General features: G+C 60.4%; 1 protein-coding gene across 5 annotated transcripts in view; it reads left to right on the forward strand.

Moving 5' to 3' along the window:
- Positions 1 to 22,867, forward strand: part of ADGRL1 (adhesion G protein-coupled receptor L1) — a 94,785-nt gene that overhangs the window by 66,392 nt on the left and 5,526 nt on the right. For 4 of the 5 annotated variants that reach the window (XM_054012460.1, XM_054012461.1, XM_054012465.1 and 1 more), the window contains 15 exons: positions 9,862 to 10,662; positions 11,586 to 11,900; positions 12,436 to 12,539; positions 12,877 to 13,062; positions 14,382 to 14,420; positions 15,502 to 15,685; positions 16,590 to 16,712; positions 16,794 to 16,999; positions 17,347 to 17,517; positions 18,116 to 18,325; positions 18,680 to 18,900; positions 21,043 to 21,109; positions 21,874 to 21,965; positions 22,227 to 22,395; positions 22,646 to 22,774. In XM_054012460.1, the coding sequence (XP_053868435.1) occupies positions 9,862 to 10,662; positions 11,586 to 11,900; positions 12,436 to 12,539; positions 12,877 to 13,062; positions 14,382 to 14,420; positions 15,502 to 15,685; positions 16,590 to 16,712; positions 16,794 to 16,999; positions 17,347 to 17,517; positions 18,116 to 18,325; positions 18,680 to 18,900; positions 21,043 to 21,109; positions 21,874 to 21,965; positions 22,227 to 22,395; positions 22,646 to 22,774 (3,017 nt within the window). The remainder of the gene's footprint in view (positions 1 to 9,861; positions 10,663 to 11,585; positions 11,901 to 12,435; positions 12,540 to 12,876; positions 13,063 to 14,381; positions 14,421 to 15,501; positions 15,686 to 16,589; positions 16,713 to 16,793; positions 17,000 to 17,346; positions 17,518 to 18,115; positions 18,326 to 18,679; positions 18,901 to 21,042; positions 21,110 to 21,873; positions 21,966 to 22,226; positions 22,396 to 22,645; positions 22,775 to 22,867) is intronic. The other variant, XM_054012464.1, reaches the window with a different exon arrangement.

Here is a 22,867-nt window from a genome sequence, read left to right on the forward strand (position 1 = left end):
GGGGGCAGATCTATATTTATTTTTGCTGGGGGGCTAAACATGCTTTTTTCCCACAGGTCCAGCAAGGATCCCATGGTTCTGGGGCGTTAAAAACCTTCCTGATGTGGCTTTTTTTGTTTGTTTTAAGTTGATTGCTTCCTTGTCCATTTCGGCCCCAGCTGCCTCAGACTGTGGACAGCCCCCTCCCATCCCCTGTGCGCCCAGGAGGGATAGAAACCAGCTAACCCCCCCTCACCCCATCTTTAACAATGTGTTTCTCCTCCTCCTCCTCCTGCCAGGAGCCCTCCATCCATCCCACCTCACCACCCCCAGCCTTGGCCGTGGGGCCAGCCCGGCTGAACCTGTGAGTCTCAGAGCGGAGTTTGTGATCAGCCAGAGCGGGACAGGAACGGGGTCAGATCACACAGCTGGGGCTAGAGCCCCCATCCTTGAGTAGCAGCATGGCCCAACCCCCTGCCCCCCAGCACCCGCGCTAAAGAGCAACTCTGCTGGTTTGCACCAGCTGTCGATCCTTTATCCATCCGTGGCCTGTGCCACAAGAGGGCAACGCACGCACCTGCACACGCATACTCAGCCGTGCATGCGCAGAACACAGGAGACCCTGCACACGTATGTAAACATGCATGAACATGGGAACACACGCACACGCCAACAGATGAACACAGATGTGCCCACCCCGATGCATGGCCATGCACACACATAGGAACACGCATGCAAACATGCCCACATACATGGGAGCACATATATGTACCCATGCGCACACACTCTCTGATTGCATTGCCCAGTGCAGCTCTCCCTCAACTCTCAGAGCATTGGCCTGGATTTACCCCTAGCTCCGGATCTGGGTTTACCCCATGACCAGGGAAGCTGGGCAGCAAAGATGGGCCGAGGGTGGCACCAGGTGGTTGAGATGGGAGTGGGCGTGGGACAAATTTCAGAGCAGGTGCAAACACTCCGGAACCGCCTCCCTACCCCTGGCTCAGAGGACCCAGCGCTGGCTGGCTGCCATCAGGAACTGAGGACATTCCCAGCACTGGCCTCGGGGCAGGTAGGGGATGGCAAAGGCAGGAACATCTCCCCTCTTCCCCCAAGCATGCATCCCTGTCTCTCTGCTGACCCCGGCTGGCAGGAACTGGGCAGTGCACTAGGCAGGTTGGATGGGAGCCCCTCTGGGGCAGCGCAGGGGGCAGGCGGGGCTGAGAGCAGGGAAAGGCCTAGGGCTGCCAAGGGCATGAGGAGGAGCCCAGAGGGTCCCCGCAGGTGGAGCTCACAGGTTCAGGCGGAAAGGTCCCGCTCCAGCTCGTCCTACCAGGCTCCGCCCCCCCCCGGCTCGATAATGACCTTCTGTGCTGGCAGAGGAACCCCGGCTCGGATCCCGGCTGGAGACCCACGTGTGTGTGCGTGTGTGTGTGTGTGTGTGTAACACACATCGGGGTCAATGGACACACCAGACATGCTAATGCAGGAGGGATGTGTGTGGGGGGTGTGCTGGGAGAGACACTCCCAGCATGGGGCCTGGACCTGCCTCCCCCCGGCTGTAATATTCCATGCGTGGGGGGGGGGGGGGGAGAGACCTTGAGCAGGTTAGCTCAGACCTCAGCCCGATGCTCTGCGCTTTGGGGGGCGTGGGGAGCTGGATCGGGATCATCCCGCTGAGTCGTCTGGAGCAGATGGATTGTCATCTCCCCAGCTTTCCCCCATCCTCCAGTTAAATGGGAGTTTGCAGCTGAGCACAGAGAAGGGCCAGTGGTGACTTGCTCATAGCACATGGGGAGAAGGGCACCAGGGAGGAAACGTGGCCCAGTGGTTAGTGGCTCGAGATCTGGGCTCAGCTCCCGCCAGACTCCCTGTGTGACGAGGGCAAATCCCTCAGGCTCTTTGCTTTGTGTTGTGATAGCCCCCAGGTGCCCCAGTCACAGCCCAGGGCCCCATTGTGCCAGGCGCTGTACAAACCCACAACAGAAGCTAAGAAATAACAGCACTTGCCTCTCACAGGTGTAGTGTGAGGATCGATCTATTAACGATTGTGCGGTGCTCAGATACTATGTGAATGGGGCCATAGAGTGTAGGTAGAGGGGGTGATGCGTGTGGGGATGGATGGAGCGAGCAGGGGAATGAGGATGGCTGGATAGAGAGGTGAGGTGTATCGGGATAGGTACATAGAGGGGAGTGTTCAGGGATAGGGATAGATGGGAAGTCTGGGGATGGATGAATAGGTGTAGGGATAGGTGGGGGGTGTATAGGGATGGATGAATAAAGGCATGTGTAGAGGGGTATATGTGGGGTATATGGGCATGGCTGGATAGAGGGGCGTGTCCAGGGGTAGGTAGGGATGGTTGGTTAGAGGGGCGTGTCCAGGGGTAGGTAGGGATGGTTGGTTAGAGGGGCGTGTCCAGGGGTAGGTAGGGATGGTTGGTTAGAGGGGCGTGTCCAGGGGTAGGTAGGGATGGTTGGTTAGAGGGGCGTGTACAGGGGTAGGTAGGGATGGTTGGTTAGAGGGGCGTGTACAGGGGTAGGTAGGGATGGTTGGTTAGAGGGGCGTGTACAGGGGTAGGTAGGGATGGTTGGTTAGAGGGCGTGTCCAGGGGTAGGTAGGGATGGTTGGTTAGAGGGGCGTGTCCAGGGGTAGGTAGGGATGGTTGGTTAGAGGGGCGTGTACAGGGGTAGGTAGGGATGGTTGGTTAGAGGGGCGTGTACAGGGGTAGGTAGGGATGGTTGGTTAGAGGGGCGTGTCCAGGGGTAGGTAGGGATGGTTGGTTAGAGGGGCGTGTACAGGGGTAGGTAGGGATGGTTGGTTAGAGGGGCGTGTCCAGGGGTAGGTAGGGATGGTTGGTTAGAGGGGCGTGTCCAGGGGTAGGTAGGGATGGTTGGTTAGAGGGGCGTGTCCAGGGGTAGGTAGGGATGGTTGGTTAGAGGGGCGTGTACAGGGGTAGGTAGGGATGGTTGGTTAGAGGGGCGTGTACAGGGGTAGGTAGGGATGGTTGGTTAGAGGGGCGTGTACAGGGGTAGGTAGGGATGGTTGGTTAGAGGGGCGTGTACAGGGGTAGGTAGGGATGGTTGGTTAGAGGGCGTGTACAGGGGTAGGTAGGGATGGTTGGTTAGAGGGGCGTGTACAGGGGTAGGTAGGGATGGTTGGTTAGAGGGGCGTGTCCAGGGGTAGGTAGGGATGGTTGGTTAGAGGGGCGTATACAGGGGTAGGTAGGGATGGTTGGTTAGAGGGGCGTGTCCAGGGGTAGGTAGGGATGGTTGGTTAGAGGGGCGTGTCCAGGGGTAGGTAGGGATGGTTGGTTAGAGGGGCGTGTCCAGGGGTAGGTAGGGATGGTTGGTTAGAGGGGCGTGTCCAGGGGTAGGTAGGGATGGTTGGTTAGAGGGGCGTGTACAGGGGTAGGTAGGGATGGTTGGTTAGAGGGGCGTGTACAGGGGTAGGTAGGGATGGTTGGTTAGAGGGGCGTGTACAGGGGTAGGTCGGGATGGTTGGTTAGTGGGCCGTGTACAGGGGTAGGTAGGGATGGTTGGTTAGTGGGCCGTGTACAGGGGTAGGTAGGGATGGTTGGTTAGAGGGGCGTGTACAGGGGTAGGTAGGGATGGTTGGTTAGAGGGGCGTGTACAGGGGTAGGTAGGGATGGTTGGTTAGAGGGCGTGTACAGGGGTAGGTAGGGATGGTTGGTTAGAGGGGCGTGTCCAGGGGTAGGTAGGGATGGTTGGTTAGAGGGGCGTATACAGGGGTAGGTAGGGATGGTTGGTTAGAGGGGCGTGTCCAGGGGTAGGTAGGGATGGTTGGTTAGAGGGGCGTGTCCAGGGGTAGGTAGGGATGGTTGGTTAGAGGGGCGTGTCCAGGGGTAGGTAGGGATGGTTGGTTAGAGGGGCGTGTCCAGGGGTAGGTAGGGATGGTTGGTTAGAGGGGCGTGTACAGGGGTAGGTAGGGATGGTTGGTTAGAGGGGCGTGTACAGGGGTAGGTAGGGATGGTTGGTTAGAGGGGCGTGTACAGGGGTAGGTCGGGATGGTTGGTTAGTGGGCCGTGTACAGGGGTAGGTAGGGATGGTTGGTTAGTGGGCCGTGTACAGGGGTAGGTAGGGATGGTTGGTTAGAGGGGCGTGTACAGGGGTAGGTAGGGATGGTTGGTTAGAGGGGCGTGTACAGGGGTAGGTAGGGATGGTTGGTTAGAGGGGCGTGTACAGGGGTAGGTAGGGATGGTTGGTTAGAGGGCGTGTACAGGGGTAGGTAGGGATGGTTGGTTAGAGGGGCGTGTACAGGGGTAGGTAGGGATGGTTGGTTAGAGGGGCGTGTACAGGGGTAGGTAGGGATGGTTGGTTAGAGGGGCGTGTACAGGGGTAGGTAGGGATGGTTGGTTAGAGGGGCGTGTACAGGGGTAGGTAGGGATGGTTGGTTAGAGGGGCGTGTACAGGGGTAGGTAGGGATGGTTGGTTAGAGGGGCGTGTACAGGGGTAGGTAGGGATGGTTGGTTAGAGGGGCGTGTAGAGGGGTAGGTAGGGATGGTTGGTTAGAGGGGCGTGTACAGGGGTAGGTAGGGATGGTTGGTTAGAGGGGCGTGTACAGGGGTAGGTAGGGATGGTTGGTTAGAGGGGCGTGTACAGGGGTAGGTAGGGATGGTTGGTTAGAGGGGCGTGTACAGGGGTAGGTAGGGATGGTTGGTTAGAGGGGCGTGTCCAGGGGTAGGTAGGGATGGTTGGTTAGAGGGGCGTGTACAAGGGTAGGTAGGGATGGTTGGTTAGAGGGGCGTGTACAGGGGTAGGTAGGGATGGTTGGTTAGAGGGGCGTGTAGAGGGGTAGGTAGGGATGGTTGGTTAGAGGGGCGTGTACAGGGGTAGGTAGGGATGGTTGGTTAGAGGGGCGTGTACAGGGGTAGGTAGGGATGGTTGGTTAGAGGGCGTGTACAGGGGTAGGTAGGGATGGTTGGTTAGAGGGGCGTGTGCAGGGGTAGGTAGGGATGGTTGGTTAGAGGGGCGTGTCCAGGGGTAGGTAGGGATGGTTGGTTAGAGGGGCGTATACAGGGGTAGGTAGGGATGGTTGGTTAGAGGGGCGTGTCCAGGGGTAGGTAGGGATGGTTGGTTAGAGGGGCGTGTCCAGGGGTAGGTAGGGATGGTTGGTTAGAGGGGCGTGTCCAGGGGTAGGTAGGGATGGTTGGTTAGAGGGGCGTGTACAGGGGTAGGTCGGGATGGTTGGTTAGAGGGGCGTGTACAGGGGTAGGTCGGGATGGTTGGTTAGTGGGCCGTGTACAGGGGTAGGTAGGGATGGTTGGTTAGTGGGCCGTGTACAGGGGTAGGTAGGGATGGTTGGTTAGAGGGGCGTGTACAGGGGTAGGTAGGGATGGTTGGTTAGAGGGGCGTGTCCAGGGGTAGGTAGGGATGGTTGGTTAGAGGGCGTGTACAGGGGTAGGTAGGGATGGTTGGTTAGAGGGGCGTGTACAGGGGTAGGTAGGGATGGTTGGTTAGAGGGGCGTGTACAGGGGTAGGTAGGGATGGTTGGTTAGAGAGGCGTGTACAGGGGTAGGTAGGGATGGTTGGTTAGAGGGGCGTGTACAGGGGTAGGTCGGGATGGTTGGTTAGTGGGCCGTGTACAGGGGTAGGTAGGGATGGTTGGTTAGTGGGCCGTGTACAGGGGTAGGTAGGGATGGTTGGTTAGAGGGGCGTGTACAGGGGTAGGTAGGGATGGTTGGTTAGAGGGGCGTGTACAGGGGTAGGTAGGGATGGTTGGTTAGAGGGGCGTGTACAGGGGTAGGTAGGGATGGTTGGTTAGAGGGCGTGTACAGGGGTAGGTAGGGATGGTTGGTTAGAGGGGCGTGTACAGGGGTAGGTAGGGATGGTTGGTTAGAGGGGCGTGTACAGGGGTAGGTAGGGATGGTTGGTTAGAGGGGCGTGTACAGGGGTAGGTAGGGATGGTTGGTTAGAGGGGCGTGTACAGGGGTAGGTAGGGATGGTTGGTTAGAGGGGCGTGTACAGGGGTAGGTAGGGATGGTTGGTTAGAGGGGCGTGTACAGGGGTAGGTAGGGATGGTTGGTTAGAGGGGCGTGTACAGGGGTAGGTAGGGATGGTTGGTTAGAGGGGCGTGTACAGGGGTAGGTAGGGATGGTTGGTTAGAGGGGCGTGTACAGGGGTAGGTAGGGATGGTTGGTTAGAGGGGCGTGTACAGGGGTAGGTAGGGATGGTTGGTTAGAGGGGCGTGTACAGGGGTAGGTAGGGATGGTTGGTTAGAGGGGCGTGTCCAGGGGCAGGGAGATGGGGATAAAGGGGCGTGTACAGGGGTAGATCTGAGACCTTCAGGGGCCTTTAATCTAGCGCTGGCTCTGAACAGGGGGAGTCCCCCGGGCCGTGCTGTGTCTTAGCAGGACCAGTGTGAACCCTGCAGCGGGAGCAGTGAGTGAGGAGCTGAGCAGTGGATTCCCACCATTGGTGGGTCAGTCAATGGGTGTCGTGTCCAGTTGCGGGGGCCTCGCTGGAAAGAGGAAGGGGGGCGGGGAGAGATGCCAGGATGACTGGAGGCTGGAAACCTGCCTTGGCGAGAGCGTGGAGGAGCTTCAGCTCCAGGTTTCTGGGAGAGCCGGGCCGAGGTGACTCACTCGGCCACGGGCAGCGAGCAGGGGGCTGGTCAGAGCAAGAACCAGCGTCTGGAAGCTGAAGCTGGGCAAATTCAGACTGGAAACACAGGGCTTGTTTTTAGCTGTGATGGGGAATTAACCGTTGGCTCAATGGCGAAGAGGCTGCGGTGGGTTGTCCATCACTTGAGCTAGACAGATAGATACTGTGTATAGGGAGAGGTCGGGGGTGGTGAATGGGGAGAGATGGATGGACAGACTGGCCCCAGGGCAAGCAGCAAACCCAGGTATGGAGCCCAGGGGTCCTGATTCCCAGCCCGCCTGCTCCATTCACTAACCTCGCTCCGGGAGACTGGTTTGTGGTTAGAGCGGGAGGGGCTGGGAGCCAGGACTCCTGGGTTCTACCCCCAGCACTGCCACTGAGTCCATGTGACCTTGGGCAAGTCCCTTCCTCTCTCAGTCCTTTCCCCTGTCATTAGACGTGAGGTCACAGGGCAGAGTTCGCTGGAGCCTGTGCCCAGCGAAGGGCTATTTATTACCCACAAGGCTGTGGGTAATGAAGCATTACAGCAAGCCAGGGAGAGGTGCATTGTGGGAAGGGGCGCTGGGGTGACCATTCTTCACGAGGTTCAGAGACCTCCCCGGGTCCTGTTGCCCGGTCCCCTCATGCCAAAGGCTTCTGTTGTGATTCTCATCGGTCCAAACGCCCACAGCAAGGGGCAGGCAGCAGGTGCAGTGACCAGGAGGCAGGAGGGGGTTAATTCCTCCGGGGGCCAGCAGGGGACGATGTTGCTGGCAGTCTTGTCCCACCATGGAATTATTGCCGGGAGATTCCCCCTGCCACATGTGCCAGAGCCTGTCGTGTGGTTGCAGGGCGCAGAGCTCCCTCCTTGGCATAGCCAATTGGACTGGAGCCTGCTGGCATCACAGGCACTCGGCCCATCCTGTGCGCTAAACCCAGAGCAGAGGATTCGCTTGGCGCTGGATCATGCCCCTCCAAGGCCTGGCGATGCCCAGGTGGCTGCCAGCCGCGGCCCTTTCCCCATCCCCCCACGCCACAAGGTGATGTCTGCAGCAGGCGAGGGATAAATGGGCCCCGTCTGGGGGAGGCAGATGGGAGACGGGCTGGGCATGGATGGGGAGGGTGACGTGAGGCCCCCCAGGACCAGCCGCCCCACCCTGACAAAGTGCTTGAACCCCCCTCACACTCCCACCCCCAAGGGAGGCGGTGCCATTCCTACTGACTCCGCCTCCTGTTGACTCTGTCTCCCCCTCTGGCCGCCTGGGGGTCTGCGTCCAATCACGCCACATTTGGCACCTGCGATCTCTGCAGTGGATTCTCTGCTCTGGCCCGTGGCTTCATGTCTTTCCTTGCAGCGCTAACCCACCCCACCCATTTTCTTCCCCAGCCTCTCTCCAGCTTCCCCGACACACCCAGAGGACGGTCGCTCCTGCCCCACCCCCCACCTTCCCTGCTCCGTTTTCCTCGCTAACAACTTTTTCCTTTGGGCTCGGAACCCGAGATCCTTCCAGGTCACATCTGGGTGGGGAGGGGGGGTTCTGCTCGCTGTCTCACCCCACCCCCTGCCCTCCATCTCCCCCGGCTGTCCCTTCACCACCCCATGTGCACCAGTTCTCATGACTCATGCTGATCTGAATCAAACCTGGCTGTTAAGGTCACTCCAGAGACGTCCAGGGTGGGGCGAGATGTGGGAGCGTGGGGGGCCTGGGGCTGGGGGTGGGGAGCAGACCAGACTGCTTTGATCTTCTGTCCTCCTTCCATCAGCTGTTCGTCCCAGGAGGGAATCCGGCACCGTCTGCTAACCCCACAGCTGCTGATCCCAGAATCTTTCCAAGGGGCAGGATCTCTCTGCAGGGCTCTACACTAACCCTTCCCTGCCCCCCAGGGCCACGGGACAACCCCTTAGCCCCCCCACGCCCAGCGAGACGTCTGCTGGACACAGGATCCCAACCGGGGCTCTGCCGCTATTCCTTTTGAATTGGCAAAATGTTGGATCTTTTGCTTTGCTTATTTTTCATTCCAACCGTGTGTCCCCACCCTCAAATCGGTGTCACTCCAATCAGTGTGTAGGAACAGGGGCTAGAGGGGGGGGGGCGCGTCCATTACCCCCTCATCCCGCCTTCCGAGGGGAAAGGATTTCTCGCCTGAAGAATATCTGGCGACAACGGGAGAATCTGGAAGAATGTTAACCAGAGGGGAGTGGGGTCTAGTGGTTAGAGTGGGGCTGGGCGCCAGGACTCCTGGGTTCTATTCACAGCTGGGGGAGTGTAGCCTAGTGATTAGGGTAGGGGGCTGGCCGTCAGGATTTCTGGCTTTTATTCCTACCTCCTCGAGGAAGTGGGATCCTATTGGAGGGGCTGGAAGTCAGGTCTCCTGGGTTCTATCCCCAGCTCTTCCACTGACTTCCCTTTGAGGGAAGTCACTTTGCTCCTCCGTGCCTCAGTTTCCCCACCTATTAAGATTCAGATTATAGTGCTGACCTGGCTCCCAGCCAGGCGGGAGAATCAGCTAAGAGCTAGGCAGGGTCCTTCCAACCACCAGCTGATCGCTCCCTGCCTTTTCCCCAGCATTCTTCATTTACCGGAGCTAATCTGGGGTCCCTCCGAGAAACCCTGTATCACAAAGCCGGGGACCAGACTCTGGGCAGTCATCTGCAAATGGGCTCCATTGGAGTCCATGGGATCCTACCCAGCCGAGGGTCTGCCCCTCCCCCCAGCCCTTTCTGACGCGGTGACATTTCACCCTCCCTTTGTGCCAGTGTAAATTAGCCGCCCCCCGTGCAGGGTGGCAGGGACCCGGCCGTGCCCCGTGGCGCTCGGGCTGGCTGTGAAACCAGACCCGGTTCCAGCAGGGCCGGCCCGGCCCATGCCACGTCCCTCGACAACCCCCGCTCTCCGGAACAAGTGCCCACGCTGCCTTTACGCTGAGATCGGGCAGGCCACACCCTTCCAAATTCTTTTCTTTCTTTAGATCTGGGTCCCCCCCCATCCCCTGTCCTTCACAATGCCCCCCTGCCTTCCCATGCCCCCCCAAAAGTACCCTCCAAGCACTCTCTGCCCAGTAACAGAGATGAATCACCCATGACTGCAGCTGATCTCAGAACCGAGCGTTGATTTTCATTCCTCCAGCCGACAGCCTGTTACAAATTTATTCTTTCTTCTCTTTTCTCTCTTTCTTTCTCTCTCTGTCTCTCGTTCTATCGCTCGCTCGCTCTCTTGATCCTCCTCTTCCCCCTCCCACTTGCCCCAATCTCCCTCCCCTCTCTGCTCCCTCCCCCCCCCCCAGTATTCGTTTGCCCGGGGACCCTACAGAAGGTGCTGGAGGCCACGTCCACCCACGAATCAGAGCATCAGTCGGGCGCCTGGTGCAAAGACCCGCTGCAAGCCGGCGACCGGATCTACGTCATGCCGTGGATTCCTTACCGGACGGACACGCTGACAGAGTACGCCTCGTGGGAGGACTACGTGGGCGCCCGCCACACCACCACCTACCGGCTGCCCAACCGCGTGGACGGCACGGGCTTCGTGGTATATGACGGGGCCGTCTTCTACAACAAGGAGCGGACCCGGAACATCATCAAGTACGATCTGCGGACCCGCATCAAGAGCGGCGAGACGGTGATCAACACGGCCAACTACCACGACACCTCGCCCTACCGCTGGGGGGGCAAGACCGACATCGACCTGGCCGTGGACGAGAACGGGCTGTGGGTCATCTACGCCACCGAGGGCAACAACGGGCGCCTGGTGGTGAGCCAGCTCAACCCCTACACCCTGCGCTTCGAGGGTACCTGGGAGACGGGCTACGACAAGCGCTCGGCCTCCAACGCCTTCATGGTGTGCGGGGTGCTGTACGTGGTGCGCTCCGTCTACGTGGACGACGATAGCGAGGCCGCCGGCAACCGTGTGGACTACGCCTTCAACACCAACCTCAACCGGGAGGAGCCCGTCTCGCTGGCCTTCCCCAACCCCTACCAGTACGTCTCCTCCGTGGACTACAACCCCCGCGACAACCAGCTCTACGTCTGGAACAACTACTTCGTGGTGCGCTACGCCCTGGAGTTTGGGCCCCCCGACCCCAGCACGGGTGAGCGTGCCCCCCACACACACTGGGCACCACCAGCCCCTCGGGGGGCAGGGCTTGTGAAAGAGCTGGGAGAGCCGCCCCCAATGGTGGGGTCACAGCCCGGCCCCACCAGTGGGGGAACCCAAATGTCTCCTCTCCTCAGGTGGGGGAGGGGGCGCAGCCCTTCAGAACTTGGGGGTTTGGGGGCTATTCGGAGGGAGGCTCGTAGCAGTGGGGGGGTTGGATGGAGATGTCTGGGGGTTGTGGAGGGCTCCTGGGAGGCCTCAGAAGGGCTCCGAGCTCTGTGTGGAGTTCAAGGGACTTGGGTGTGTGGTGTCAGGAGCCTGGGTGGGGAGGAAGGTCTCGTGTGTGTGTGTGGGGGGGGGTCGCAGGGCTGTTGGAAGGGTCAAAAGGGGGTGGAGCCCGGAGGCGGGCAGAAGGGGTCCAGGTGGGGGGCGGGTGGGATTACCAGGGGGCATATGGGGACCAAAGGGGGGACATGGGGTGTGTGGGAGGGGAGGGGGGAGTTCAGGGTTGTGCATGATCGTGTCTGGGGGAGGGGAACCAGGCATGTGCACAGGGTCCAGGGGATGTCCGGATTGGGGGTTCCCATGGCTCTGAGTGGAGATGGGGGACTTATGGGGGTGGTTCCCAGGGCTGTGGACGGGAGTGGGGGACTGGGGTAGAGGGTTCCCAGGACCATAATGGGGGGGGGAACTGGGGGCAGGTTACCAGGGCCATGAGGGTGTGGAAGACTCAGGGGGTTACCAGGGCTATGGGGGGTGGGGACTAGGTGGGTTCTCAGGGCCAGAGGGAGGGAGGGGGAGGGGAGGGTTCCCAGGGCCATATAGTGGGCAGGGCACTGGGGGGGTTCCCAGGGCCGTAGGGAGGACGGGGCACTTGGGGGGTGTCTGGGTCTCTAACCTCCCTCCTCCCGCCCCCAGGCCCCGTCACCTCTACACCGCTTAGCACCACCACCACCGTGCGGCCCACCACGGTCACCACCACGGCCTCGCCCACCGCCACCACCACGGTGCGCAGGGCCCCCCTCACCACCCACCCCATCGGCGCCATCAACCAGAAGGGCACGGAGCTGCACCCCATCACGGCCGCTGCCCCCAGCACCCGCAAGCCCCCCTCCTCCAACCAGCACGTCTCCCCCGAGCTCTTCTGCGAGCCCAAGGAGGTCAGAAGGGTCCAGTGGCCGGCCACGCAGCAGGGCATGCTGGTGGAGCGGCCCTGCCCCAAGGGCACCAGAGGTAATGGGCGGCTGGGGGGGCAGCGGGATGGCATTGACCCCCCCTCAGAGTCTGCCGACCAGCTGGGAAGACAAGGAGAGTGGAGTCTAGTGGGTAGAGCGGGGGGGGGGGGGGCTAGGTGCCAGGACTCCTGGGTTCTCTCCCCATCTCTGGGAGGGGAGTGGGCTGTAGTGGTTACAGCAGGGTCTGGGTGCCAGCCAGGACTCCTGGGTTCTCTCTCCTGCTCTGCCCCTGTTTCGCTGACCCAAGCAGCCTGGGACTGAGTCCGTGGTGTGGGAACTGCATGGCAACTCCCAGCCTGACCCCTAGAGGGCGACATGGCCACACAAAGGGGGGAACTGCTGCCCCTTCAGGCACTGCACCCGCCCCAAAGCAGAGACCCCCCAAAGCCCACGTACCCCTTAGGGGGCGTGGATGGGCCCTGCCTACACTGGGGAATCTGGGGCTGGGCTAAGCTGACAGGGGGGCCCCCGGCCGTCTCCCTTCTCCCCTTCTCCCCTTCTCCGGTGCCTCCCGCCTCTCTCTCTGCCCGCAGGAATCGCCTCCTTCCAGTGCCTGCCGGCCCTGGGGATCTGGAACCCGCGCGGCCCCGACCTCAGCAACTGCACCAGCCCCTGGGTCAACCAGGTGGCACAGAAGGTACCACGGCCCCCGCCTTTCCCCCACCCTCCCTGTGCCCACTATGCCTACTGTGCCCTCCATACTCGCCTCTCTGCTTCGGGGGGGTCACCACTCATAACCTATGTGGGAGCTGGGGGGCATCACCCGTACCCTACAGAGTGGGACCCAGGGCATGGCTTGTTCCCTACAAAGAGCCTGGGGGGAGCATGGTTCCTACCCTATGGGGCAGGATCCGGCAGGTCGCTTGTACCCTGCGGGGGTAGGGCAGGGGGCACTCCTACCCTGTGTGGGGAGACCTGGGCCTGGGACCCGGCTCCCCGGGGCTGATCAGGGTCTCTTCCCCCTGTCCCGGCAGATCAAGAGCGGGGAGAACGCGGCCAACATTGCCAGCGAGCTGGCGCGGCACACGCGGGGACCCATCTACGCCGGCGACGTCAGCTCCTCCGTCAAGCTGATGGAGCAGCTGCTGGACATCCTGGACGCCCAGCTGCAGGCGCTGCGCCCCATCGAGAGGGAGTCGGCTGGCAAGAACTACAACAAGGTGCAGGCGACTGGGAGTCAGGGCTCCTGGGTTCTGTCCCTGACGGTGACCGTGGGCGAGTCGCTGCCTCCATTCTGTGCCTCAGTTTCCCCATCTGTAAATGAGGATAATGCTACCTAGGCAACAGGCTGTAGGGAGGTGTCCATGTAGATTAGCTCTGGGGTGCCCAGGCTGTGGGTGCTCTGGCAGGACCTGTGTGGTTAACCCCCTAAAGGGGAGCCCTATGGAACCACCCCACCCCCAATGCCAGGGCGTCTCTCACATCCCATCACACAGAGAAAGGTCTATTCCTCCGTGCCAACCCCTGCAGCGTCCCCACGCGGGGCCATTTCTGTATGTTGATATCCTGACTTCTTAATGGTGTCATCATGATGCACGACGACGTGAGGGGTCTTGTGATGTCATCACATGGCTCCATGATGGGAGGGCGCCCACCTGTGATGTCATCACATGGTGCCGTGACGGGAGGGCACCCACCTGTGATGTCATCCATGGTGCCGTGACGGGAGGGCGCTCCTCTGTGGTGTCCTCACATGCCATCAGGACGTGAGGCTTCCTACTGGAGCCGCCTACGTTATGTCACGATGTGCTGACGGGTTTTGTGACACTGCGTCACATCACGAGATGACAACTCTTCATCCGACGCCATGACGTGGTGACGTTCCTTCACGAGCGGCTGTCCCACCGTCGCGGGGGGCCAGCCCGCTGGATCACAGTGTGATGCGCTCTCTTCAGGGGGTCGTTCTTCTCACCAGCCACGGGCAGCCGGCTGGCTTTTGAAAGCCTGGGCCCCCCACTCACTCCAGGGGTCACAGCTGGGATTGGCGAGAGGCCCCATTGCACTCAGCTAGTTACCCAGTGGTCATCGGCTAGTTATCGAACAAAGATTGGCTAATTTTAGCTAGTTAGCCAGTAGTTATTGGCTAGTTATTGGCTAGTTACTCAGTGGTCATTAGCTAGTTACCCAATGGTCATTGCCTCTAGTTATCAGCTAGTTACCCAACGGTTATCAGTTAGTTACCTAATGGTTATCGGCTAGATATTGGCTAGTTACTCAATCATTAATGGCTAGTTACCCAATTGGTATTGGCTCGTTGTCAGTTACCCAATGGTTATCGACCGGTACCTGTAACTGACACTGGGGCTAGCAGGGATCTGATGCAGGAAGCGCAGATTTGGCTCCAAGGCCCCAAGGTGGGAACATATCCCAGAGAATCAAAGCCCGGACTCTCGGTGCTGGGATCTGGCCCTGACCGTTCCTTCTTGTCTGTTCTCTGCTTCCCTCCCTGCTCTGCCTTCCACGTGTCTGGCGCCTTCAGATGCACAAGCGAGAGCGGACCTGTAAAGACTACATCAAGGTGAGTGGGGGGGGGCTCCTAGGCTCCCCAACACTAGTCAGCTGGCCCCCGAGAAACCACCACAGATGGGCAGCGAGTTACGGGGCTCTCAGCCCGGAGAGTGCCCTGCTCTTACACCAGGTTGCCAGCAACATAACTGATTGCAGGAGGGTCACTCCGGATTTACACCACGGAGTGAGAGGGGAATTGTGATGGGAGCCTGGGGTACAACCTAGAACTGTGGGACCCTTAATTCTCCAGCCTGGGCTGTCTCACACAATGCTTTGCTAGTGACAAGCAGCAAACCCCTCCAGGCGCTCTGATCACTCAGCCATGTGGAGCCCCACCCCCAGCTAGATTGTGTGAAAGCTCCCTGAGCCACTCATGAATCGTACAGAGAGAGGCACCTGCCCGTCACCCCAGACTCCGGCCTTGCACCCCGGCAATATACCGTCTGACACCGCTCAAGGCTCCCTTGGACAGTGCAAGCTCCTTGATCAGTTCATCACTCCAACCAAAGGGTAGTGGAGTCTGCAACAGCCCCTGTTAACCTGAGCTGAGATTCCCCCAGCACTTCACCCAAAGCCCCACTGTTTTGGGTCAAATGTAAACCAGATTTGTTAACTACAGGGAGACCGATTGTAAGTGATTAGAAGTAGCAGCCATAGAGCTCGACGTTAGGAGCCGGCATCGAGATCCAAGTTTGTTACCTAAGAAATAAAAACAAATTTTCCGTCTAAACTCTAGAGACTGAGTAAGATTGTCAGTCTCCCAACCCCAGCTTGGCAGAGGTGGAGCCCCCGTTCCAGGGCTGGCTATTGGCCAAGAGAGACACCCACTCACCCCCCTCGCCCTGAGCCAAGGGGGCACGGGGAGGAGGCCGAGTGGTTGCTCCGATTGGGGTGGGGGTAGCTCTGGTGCCCTGGGGCATCGGGGCAGGCAGGCTGGGGGGCGAGAGAAGGGGCTGCGGCTGTAGAGGGGAGCTTGCCCCGCCCAAGGGAACCCCGGAGTCTGTCTGAGAATCCCATCCCCGGCTCCCCTCTCGGGTGTGGGGCCCAGCGCGGGGCTGAGCCATGTCATACACACACACGCCCCCCCCCAGGCTGTGGTGGAGACCGTGGACAATCTGCTGCGGCCCGAGGCGCTGGAGTCGTGGAAGGACATGAACGCCACGGAGCAGGTGCACACGGCCACCATGCTGCTGGACATCCTGGAGGAGGGCGCCTTCCTGCTGGCCGACAACGTCAAGGAGCCCGCGCGCTTCGTCACCACCCGGCAGAACGTGGGTGAGTGGCCCCCCCAACGCCTGGATGCCTGGGTCCTCCAGGGATCAGTGGAAGTAGTGATGGGGGGGGCAGGAACACTCATCCTGGCCCAAAAAGGCAGAGACCCCAATAATCGCCTTCTATCTCCAGCGTCCTCATCCCCAAGAGGCAGAAGGGAAAGCTGATTCTGGGTCAGGCCTCCCACCTGGATGCCTGGGTCCTCCAGGGTTAGGGAGGTGGAGGGGGGGTCCGCAAGGCCGATCCTGGCCCACAGTGGCAGAGACCCCACTATCCCCAATACCAATAGGCAGGTGGCGAAGATGAGCTTGGGCTTGGCCTCTTGCCCGGATTCCTGGGTCCTCCAGGGATTGGATCGGTGGGTGACCCTGATTCACAGCATGGTAAAGGGGGGTCTGGTGGTGTTTCTCAGAGCAAACTCCACCCATGTGCGGGACAGATGTGCGTGCAATGCGTGTGCAGGATGGATGGATGTGCGGGACAGATGTGCGTGCAATGCATGCGCAGGATGGATGTGTGTACAGGATGGATGCATGTGCAATGTGTGTGCAGGATGGATGCGTGTGATGAGTGTGCAGGACGGCTGTGGGTGCAGGATGGATTAATGAGTGGGATGGATGCTTGTGCAGGACGGATGCGTGTGGGGGGCGGATGCCGATGCAGGATGGAAGCATGTGTGTGCGATGCGTGTGCAGGGTGGATGCGTGTGTGGGACAGATGCATGTGCATGCGATGTGTGTGCAGGACAGCTGTGGGTGCAGGACAGATGCGTGTGCGGGGCGGATGTGTGTGCAGGGTGGATGCAGATGCAGGATGGATGCATGTGCGTGTGATGCGTGTGCGGGACGGCCTGGCTGCATCGCTGAGGTAGCACGCCCCCCCCGCCCTCACGGCTCTCCCCCCACAGTGCTGGAGGTGACAGTGCTGAACACGGAGGGGCAGGTGCAGGAGCTGGTCTTCCCGCAGGAGTATGCCAGCGAGAACTCCATCCAGCTCTCGGCCAAAACCATCAAGCAGAACAGCCGCAATGGTGAGTGGGGGGCCAGGCCCCCGCCCTGGGCATGGGGGGAACCCCAGGGAGCGGCACTAACCACCCTCCTCTCCTCCCCAGGGGTGGTCAAGGTGGTCTTCATCCTCTACAACAACCTGGGCTTCTTCCTCTCCACCGAGAATGCCACGGTCAAGCTGAGCGGGGAGGCGGGCGCCCCCAGCCCCGCCCTGGTCGTCAACTCGCAGGTCATCGCCGCCTCCATCAACAAGGAGTCCAGCCGTGTCTTCCTCATGGACCCCGTCATCTTCACCCTCTCCCACCTGGAGGTGAGACACGCCCCAGCCACCAGGGGGTAATGGGCTGCTGGGGCACTGCCCCCAATGCCCTGGCTGGGCCCCGTCCCCATACACACCCCAGCCTGGCACCAGGGGGCGTTGTGCTGCTGGGGTGCTGCCCCCAGTGCCCTGGCTGGGCCCTGTCCCCGTACACACCCCAGCCTGGCACCAGGGGGCGCTGTGCTGCTGGGGTGCTCTCAATGAGAATCTGGACGCACGAATTCCAGTGTATCCCTCCGTCCTTCTATGCCCCCCCACCATACCTGGGTCCCCTGTGATGCTCGAGCTCCCATCACCTCCGTTGTCACTGACACGTCCCCCCCGGCTGCTCCCCACAGGCGAAGAACCACTTCAACGCCAACTGCTCCTTCTGGAACTACTCGGAGCGCTCCATGATGGGCTACTGGTCGACGCAGGGCTGCCGCCTGGTGGAGACCAACAAGACGCACACGACCTGCGCCTGCAGCCACCTCACCAACTTCGCCGTGCTCATGGCGCACCGCGAGATCGTAAGGGCCTGGGCTCGGGAGCAGGGCGGGCACCGGGGGCACCTCAGCTGGTCTGAGCACAGCGTCACCCCCCCAGGGGCTGGTCGGTGTGCACTGTCCCCTCCCTCCCGCAGCTGGTCTGTGCACGCTGTCCCCGCCCCTCCCCAAAGAGACTGGTCTGTGCACAGTGTGTGTCCCCCACAACGGCTGGTCTGTGAACACTGCCCCCCTCTAGTGGCTGGTCGGAAGATAACAGCCTACTGTTCCTTTAGCTCAAGTTGCAGAATGTCCTAGTTCCAATCCCAGCTGATCGCTCCTGCTGGCGCGTGGGGGGGAGGGTGTCGGCAAAGGGGCAAAGAGGAAGGAGGGTGCTGGGGAGGGGAGGCATTGCTGGGGGGGTGCATCTTTGAATTGCCCAGGTTAGGAGGGGAGGGGGAGAATCCCCAGGGAGATGGGGGGGCACCAGGAGTGGGGAGGATCCCTGGTGAGATGGAGGAGGGGTGCCTGGAGGGGAGCACCCCAGGGTGCTGGAGCGAGCTCCGGCTTTGGGCAGTGGCTCCCCCGCAGCACAACAGCCCCGGGGGCGCCCGTCCTAACCCCCCTTCTCCTGCCGCCCCAGTACCAGGGCCGTATCAACGAACTGCTGCTGTCGGTGATCACCTGGGTGGGCATCGTCATCTCGCTGGTGTGCCTGGCCATCTGCATCTCCACCTTCTGCTTCCTGCGCGGGCTGCAGACCGACCGCAACACCATCCACAAGAACCTCTGCATCAGCCTCTTCCTCGCCGAGCTCCTCTTCCTCATCGGCATCGACAAGACGCAGTACGAGGTGGGGCCCAGCAGGGGGCGCCCTGCCCTGGCCCTCACGGCTGACCCCAGGGCCCCAGCGTGGCGCTAGGAGGCGCCGTGCTGCAGGAATGGCCGGCCCCGCATTCATTCCGCCTCCCCTAAAAATTCCCTGCAGTTTCATTGTGTTGTCCCCTCTTTCGTGATTGTGTTGCTGTAAGGCTCTTAAACAGGCCCCGCACTCCACCCCAGAGGCAGCTGCATCTCAGCACCAGGCGAGGGATCCCTGTATAAACAGTCCCCACGTGCCGCACCCCAGAAGCGGCTGCATCTCTGCACTGGGCGAGGGATCCCTGTGTGTATCGCTAACCCCCGTGTCCCTCTTCCCCCTCCCCAGATCGCCTGCCCCATCTTCGCGGGGCTGCTGCATTACTTTTTCCTGGCAGCCTTCTCCTGGATGTGCCTGGAGGGCGTGCACCTCTACCTCATGCTGGTGGAGGTCTTCGAGAGCGAGTACTCCCGCAAGAAGTACTACTACCTGGGCGGCTACTGCTTCCCGGCCCTCGTGGTGGGCATCGCCGCCGCCATCGACTACCGCAGCTACGGCACCGACAAGGCGTGAGTGCCAGGAGCGGGGCTAAGGCACTGATGGGGCGGGAGTGCTGGGGGCGGGGCTAAGGCACTGATGGGGCGGGAGTGCTGGGGGCGGGGCTAAGGCACTGATGGGGCGGGAGTGCTGGGGGCGGGGCTAAGACACTGATGGGGTGGGGCTAAGACACTGATGGGGCGGGAGTGCTGGGGGCGGGGCTAAGGCACCGATGGGGCGGGAGTGCTGGGGGCGGGGCTAAGACACTGATGGGGCGGGAGTGCTGGGGGCGGGGCTAAGACACTGATGGGGCGGGGCTAAGACACTGATGGAGCGGGAGTGCTGGGGGCGGGACTAAGGCACTGATGGGGTGTGAATGCCAGGGACGGGGCTAAGGCACTGATGGGGCGGGAGTGCGGGGGGCGGGGCTAAGACACTGATGGGGCGGGAGTGCTGGGGGCGGGGCTAAGACACTGATGGGGCGGGAGTGCTGGGGCGGGGCTAAGGCACTGATGGGGCGGGGCTAAGACACTGATGGAGCGGGAGTGCTGGGGGCGGGGCTAAGGCACTGATGGGGTGTGAATGCCAGGGACGGGGCTAAGGCACTGATGGGGCGGGAGTGCTGGGGGTGGGGCTAAGGCACTGATGGGGTGTGAATGCCAGGGACGGGGCTAAGGCACTGATGGGGCGGGAGTGCTGGGGGTGGGGCTAAGACACTGATGGGGTGTGAATGCCCGGGACCGGGCACTGATGGGGTGGGAGTTCTGGGGGCGGGGCTAAGGCACTGATGGGGTGCCGGGGGCGGGGCTAAGGCACTGATGGGGTGTGAGTGATGGCGTGGGGCGGGACTAAGACAGCAATGGGGCATGAGTGGTGGAGGGTGGGGCTATGGCACAGAGAAGGCATGAGTGCTAGTGGGTGGGGCATGAGTGCCCAGATGGGCGGGGCTATGACCCCAACAGGTGTGAGTCCCAGCAGCAGGTTGGATAAAAATTGACATAAAAAAAATTTAAAATCTCATTTTTGAAATTAATTCCCTGTTTCTCTATAAAAACAAAGCTATTCAAAATTGAATTTGAAATTGACAAACTGATGTTAAGGCCTAAACTTATTCTGATCTATTACAATGATTGTAATCAAATTACAAAAATAATAGGCAGCAGTAAACGTTTGCTGCCAAACTTTAAAGAAAGTCAAAACCCCTGAAGTGGTGGAAGTCACTGGCTCAGCACCTGGAACTGGAGTTTGTTGAAGAACTAAACCAGCTCGTGATAGCAGTAGCCTTATCTGTGTGCTTCCTTGCATTTTATCCAACGAGTTCAGCTCAGTTCATTCAAAGTTGAAAACCCAACTGGGAGTTGAAAACGCAGGAGAGCTTGTTTTCCTTTTCCAATCTGTGAATAAAACCAAGTGTGAGAGGATGAGATCTACTAGTTCTAAAATCTCGATGCGCAGGGTGACCAGAAACAATCACTTTGATTCACTAACGGCGGATAATGCTCCCTTCGTTTCATAAATCGATTCGATTTAAATGGAAACCTCGGTTTGAGAAATTCGCTTTTTCCCCAGCACGTTTAAGGGAGTTTTATTTAACTAAATCATGAAAAGCATTTTAAAAATTGTGCCTTTTTAATTGAATTCCAATTTCCAGCCCAAGGCAGCTTGACACAAATCCCGTGTAAAAAATGACTCTGGTGAATAAGAAATGCGTCATTCACCATTTTCTAACATCATACAAACATGTAAAAAGCAAGAGTCTAAAGAGACGCATGTGAAGCTATAGACTTGCTTCAATAAATTCGGCTAGATCAAGCGAATTGTCCTGCTTAGCAAGCCCAATGGAGTGTAACAGATACATTTAAATGCAAATCAACATGTTTTAAGTGTTTCTGTCCAATGAGTCTTCACCGTCCTTTAGGAAAATACCAAAAAAGTACACACCCATATGCCCTGGTCAGGGTCAAGGCACTGGCATAGATGTGGCATGAGTGCTGAGGCATATGGGGGAAATCCAGAGTGGTCCTTGTGCCCCATAGCTGTTGGGTGGGCTTCTCTGCAGTGCCCAGCTTCCTGGGGCAGCCCCAGAAGGGGTGAGGGAGATTTGGGTGTCCTCCCCCATGGGGCCACCAAGTCAGCTTGCCTGTAGCTAACACTCCCTCCCCGACTTCCCACAGCTGCTGGCTCCGAGTGGACAATTACTTCATCTGGAGCTTCATTGGCCCCGTCTCCTTCATCATCGTGGTGAGTCCAGAGGTGCTGTGGGGGGAACGCAGAGACGTCCCAGCGCCCGCAGCGTGACAGGCTGCTCCCCCAGCCTCAGGCAACCCCCCAGGAAGGGATCGGCATCATTATTCCCACTGCCAAAGCGGAGCTAGAACCCAGGAGTCCTGGCTTCCAGCCCCACCTGCTGTAACCACTAGACCCCACTCCCCTCCCAGAGCCAGGGCTAGAACCCAGGAGTCCTGGCTCCCAGCCCCACTTGCTGTAACCACTAGACCCCACTCTCCTCCCAGAGCCAGGGCTAGAACCCAGGAGTCCCAGCCCCCCAGCCCCTCCCATCAGCTCCAGCCACTGGCCCCTCACACCACAGGGGGCGCTTTCCCCTAACTCTAACCCCAACACCCCAGCCCAGAGCTCTCAGTCTCATTGGCCTGGCTCTGCCCTGTCTCTGGGTAAAGCCCCTCCCAGAACCCACTAACCCGCACTGGGGGATAAGTGGCCATTGGAGCCGTATCCTGGCTCACAGAAATGGGCCCCGTACAAAAGTGGGGCAGAGGGGTCACGGCACGGGGGGAGGGCTGGAGACAGCCCCTCCCAGAGGGGTCGCGGGGGGAGGGGCAAAGACACAGCCCGTCCCAATGTGGGGCGGCTGGGGGAGTGATTGCACAAGTGGTTGGGGGAGAGGAGGCCTCCCAGCCAGCGGGGGCTGGGGGCGGAGGGGCAGGGGGCGGAGGGGCAGGGGGGTCTGTTGCCGAGCTGGGGTCTCACGGCTCCCCCGCCCCCAGGTCAACCTGCTCTTCCTCATGATCACGCTGCACAAGATGAGCCGCAGCACGGCCGTGCTCAAGCCCGACTCCAGCCGCCTGGACAACATCAAGTGAGTGAGGCCAGGTCGGCAGGCACTGGGGTCCCCCCACGGACGCCCCCGCCCCCGGGAGGAGCTGGGGACACACTGCACTGGCCACAGCCCCAGCTGGACAGGCCACGGGTGACCCCCGAGGTGGCTGCATCTCAGTGCCAGGCGAGGGGTCCCTGTATAAACAGCTCCCATGCCCCACCCCAGAGGTGGCTGCACTTCAGCACCGGGCGAAGTGTGCGGAGGATGCCATGGGTAACTCTCTGTGTCTCTCCCCTGCAGGTCCTGGGCGCTGGGCGCCATCGCTCTCCTCTTCCTCTTGGGACTCACCTGGGCCTTCGGCCTCCTCTTCATCAACAAGGAGTCCATCGTCATGGCCTATCTCTTCACCACCTTCAACGCCTTCCAGGGCATGTTCATCTTCGTCTTCCACTGTGCCCTGCAGAAGAAGGTCAGGCACTGCCCTCGGCCAGGAGAGGGGCAGCGGCAGAGCTGGGGGGTCCCAGGGCTGGGGTAGCAGTGGGGTGCGGGTCGGGAGTGAGGGGCACCGGCAGAGCTGGGGGGTCCCAGGTCTGGGCTAGCAGGGGCTGCGGGTCAGGAGTGAGGGGCACCGGCAGAACTGGAGGGGAAGCCCAGGGCTGGGCTAACAGGGGGTCTCCCAGCCCAGTGCACTAACCCCGGTCGTTGTCCCCCCCCCGCAGGTGCACAGGGAGTTCAGTAAATGCCTGCGTCACGCATCCTGCTGTCTGCGCAGTCCCCCGGGGGCCACACTCGGCTCCCTCAAGACTTCAGCCATTCGGAGCAACAACCGCTACTACACGGGCACGCAGGTACGGGGGGCAGAGCCCTGCCTGGGCTGGGGTGGGGGGAACGGAGCCCTCCCTGGGCTGGAGATGGGATCGGAGTGGCGGGGCAAATGGGGA

The sequence above is a fragment of the Malaclemys terrapin genome, chromosome 23, assembly GCF_027887155.1.
Source record: "Malaclemys terrapin pileata isolate rMalTer1 chromosome 23, rMalTer1.hap1, whole genome shotgun sequence".
NCBI classification, from domain to species: Eukaryota; Metazoa; Chordata; order Testudines; family Emydidae; genus Malaclemys; species Malaclemys terrapin.